Here is a 3,716-nt window from a genome sequence, read left to right on the forward strand (position 1 = left end):
TGCCTTCAAAACATTTTAATGCTATAATGGATAATGAACAAGTAATGCGTGTTTTATAGACTATGTATTTACTACATTTGCTTCAACATTAAAACACTGCAGCAGAGCCACTTAACACAGTCGATTGCAATGAACATTACAGTAGCACCAGAACAGAAGGGCTGAAAAAACAACTAATAAACCTGTCTAGAAGTTCTCACAAATACTGAAACATCAACAGCTGATGGAAGTTGTACAAGCATATCTGAAAAAGTACAGGGTAAATACAAAGCAGGGTAGCCAATACTACATACATTATCTAACAAAAATATGATCAAACTGGGATGACTGATGGATGAATTTTGTATGATGCAACATAACAAGAACATAGGTGTACATTACATCTATTTTGAGCATCCAGACACAGTCTCAAATGAGCACAGAAACATACACTAGAACTCAGAATCTTTTCAAACTTTTTCACAAGGCAATGCAGAGCAAGCAAGAAAACAAACATACGACCTTTATGTTAAATGTTTACTGACAACTTATCAGTAAGGTTTTGCTTGAACGTGATGCATGTTTTACAGGCTGTAATTTGTGTGAGCGTACCTCATGTATATTATGTTGAGAACTAAAGAAAAGTGGGGATGTGACCTTAGAAAAAGTAAATTAAAAGTACAACGTAAAGAATAAAACTGGTATTGGTGATTCAAATCATTTTTTGAAAAAGTAAACTTATGCGGTGGTATGGACTAAAAAGCACAAAAAGAAGATGAAATGTGAAAATAAAATAAAGAAAAATAGTCACCGATGGTATTTGATAAAAAAGCATCTGCAAGTAAATGTCAAGGACCAAACCTAACATTGTGGCTGTCTATAGCAGACCTGGGTCAAATAGGATCTGCATATTTTGTTCCATCTTAATTTGTTAAATGAGAGATGGGTGGAATTTCCCATAAAGATAGTCAGTGTAGCAAAATTCTCTGCAACTGAGAACTCACTACAAACCAACTGAGAAGTCTTGATATATCAAATCTCAAAAACAGCAACAAATCTAAATCAATTATTTACTAATACATTTGAACCCAGATCTTTTTTTCTTTTTTTTTTCATTAAAAAAAAAAAAAAATCAACTCTATTCATAAAATTATGGTTCTGTTTTAAGGAAACTTGCAGATGTTTATTAGAGTCTACTAAATGGAGAAATGGCCTCTGAGCGGGAACAAATGTTTTTACACAATCCCAAAAACACGCACAAACAAAAATTAATAACAAATGTTTTTTGTTCTTCTTTTCCCCAAACAGTTTCTTACTATACCCAAAATGAATACTAGCATCAAGCTGGATGAAAAACCAAAGTTACCCAACAGGCATCAAGAACTTCCTGTGTTAGCAGGAAATACCATACCTACTGCGATTCCTCGGAGGTGCTGAGGTTGCATTTGGGCTCGATTAACCCCGACAACAATCAGCCCCTTTTTACGGTTCTGACAAACACCGTCCAGCTGTGCTTCTCTCTGCCTGTCTACATCTCAACTCTGCTGTAGAGGCCAAAGCAGTCTATGTGACTGGGCCCTTAGAGGCGTGTGGAAGTGCTAGTTATGGTCTTCAATGCTGCTGTCTTTAATCAATTAAATGATCATCAACACTGTCCCTCGCTCTGCCTCATTCCATCATCAGCCTCAAATTTTAACACTGCTTGCAGAGTACACACCAACTAGGCGCAGAGGCTCAAGGTTGGACCAGACAACTTACAAATCCAATCCTTCCATTTTCTACCCCTTTCCTCCCTTCCAGCCTAGCCTTCCTGAGACTTGTCAAGTCTCCCCGTCTCTTTTCGGGGATCTCAACACTCATGGATCTCAACACATACATACGCACACATTTTTATCACAAGGGGGGGAAAAAAGCTCATTGAAACCACCCTGCTCTCACTACAATTGCTTGTAGTGGTTCTACGCTTTCTTAATCATTTCCTCTCCCCTGTTATCTCCTCTTCTTTCTCTGCTTTAGTGTGTCTTCTCTTGTGGCTGAGTGGCAAGCAGGCTTCAGCAGTTGGCTTCCTTTGATTCCAGTTTGGCCTGGTTCAGCCCACTTTGGCCCAGCTGAGGAAAGCAGGGATGTCTCGGACTGGGACGTTGCGGGTCAAAGCTTTGACACGCAGGTTACGGTCATCTGTAAGGAGTACCACTTCCCTTTGGAGCCTCACTATCCCATCTGTGTGTTGGAGGGGGGGAACCAACAATAGTAAGAGATAAATTCCGAAGACATTATTAACAATAACCTACATGTTTGCATGTGTGTTAGGAAATATAAACGCTGAATGAATAGCAGTCTATTGTTACATACTTCTCTGACCAGGCATGAAATCTTTTGCCTTGTCTTTGCAGTAGTGGAGGCAGCAGGACAGAATCAAATCATCGTTAGTGCCCTGGGGAAAAATAGAAAACTGAGTCACTGAAAAAAAGTAGAAACGTTTGTAGTAGTAATGTTCCATCAGCAGTCAACCACCGTTTCCCAGCAAAAAACAAAACAGCCTAATTTCAGTTCACATCTGAAACCAAATTACTACAAGGTAATAAAATAAAACAAACATTTTGAGCAACATTTGTTTGGGCTCTCACCTGCTGTCCAGAAGTGTCTTCACTTCGGAAGGCAATAGACTCGAGCTGATTTCCTCTGCTTGTCAGAGCCCTGAGGTACGGTTCCTTGGCTTCGAATCCTTTCTCCAGGAAAGCCACTGCCAACCTGGCCTTCTCCTGCACAGCCCGCACATGGGCCGCGCTAACGTTATAGTTGCCCCGAACCCCAGTGCTGCGTCCTCCTGACCCCACTCCTCCAAAGTTGTCCTGGCCCTTAGCCAAGCCATCTAACTCTGTAATCACTGAGAGAGAACACACATCACACCATGAGTATACATCAACAAAGATGTCCTGTTTCTACACTAAACGCCAGACACATGGGGCTGGCGCAACAAACATTGCGAAACGCTGCGACCTGTGGCCAAAGACATTGTTTTGTGTTAATTGAAAAAGTATGAGTAAAATAGGGCACTTTAAAATGTAACTGACCTTTTTTTTATTGGTGCATTTTATATTCAATTATTTGTTTAATTTGTTCAATAGAAGAATGTTGGAAATGATTTCCTTTCATGAGTTTTAAATTCAAGAAGCAATTTGTTGTACTTTAGCAGAATACTGAAAGCAGTACTCAGTACACCTTAATATCAGTTAAGTTATCGCAAGTAACATCGTCATCACAATATTCAACCTGTTATCGCATATTGCATGTTTTCCTCATACCGTGCAGCTCTAATCTTTTTCATTTTAAACATTTTACAACACCACAATTTAATCCTTCATCCCTATTACTAGAGTGTAATTATCCATTTATTTATTTCCTCTTTTCAATATTTCTGTCTTTTACTCTTACCGATGAGTGGCACAACAATGATGTATGTTCCACACTGAAGGAGTCTCTTTAACCCTCCCAAATGATCAATGAATCCATTGGTATCTGGAACCAAAAAGAGAGGCCTCACTTCCAGCTCCAACTGCCCGCCTGTCTGCAGCACCGCCTAGAACACATCAGTTACATTTGATGACATTCAACTCTGCTAACTCTCCTTGATTTGTGATCCTTTGAAAATTCACTTTAAATAAAATGTAAGACACACAGATGAATACCTATCACAATTAACTCCCAGATTTGAATACCTATTATTATCATCATCA

At 39.3% G+C, this 3,716-nt stretch overlaps 1 protein-coding gene across 2 annotated transcripts in view; it reads right to left on the bottom strand.

Moving 5' to 3' along the window:
• smg6 (SMG6 nonsense mediated mRNA decay factor) overlaps nt 1–3,716 on the bottom strand; it is a 12,942-nt gene continuing 9,226 nt past the window's right edge. For both annotated transcript variants that reach the window (XM_032534375.1, XM_032534376.1), the window contains exons 16-19: nt 3,415–3,559; nt 2,607–2,866; nt 2,332–2,413; nt 1–2,199 (exon numbers count right to left, since the gene is read on the bottom strand). In XM_032534375.1, coding sequence (XP_032390266.1) covers nt 2,069–2,199; nt 2,332–2,413; nt 2,607–2,866; nt 3,415–3,559 — 618 coding nt within the window. In that variant the 3' untranslated portion in view covers nt 1–2,068. The remainder of the gene's footprint in view (nt 2,200–2,331; nt 2,414–2,606; nt 2,867–3,414; nt 3,560–3,716) is intronic.

The sequence above is a fragment of the Etheostoma spectabile genome, chromosome 13 (assembly GCF_008692095.1).
Source record: "Etheostoma spectabile isolate EspeVRDwgs_2016 chromosome 13, UIUC_Espe_1.0, whole genome shotgun sequence".
Lineage (NCBI taxonomy): Eukaryota > Metazoa > Chordata > Actinopteri > Perciformes > Percidae > Etheostoma > Etheostoma spectabile.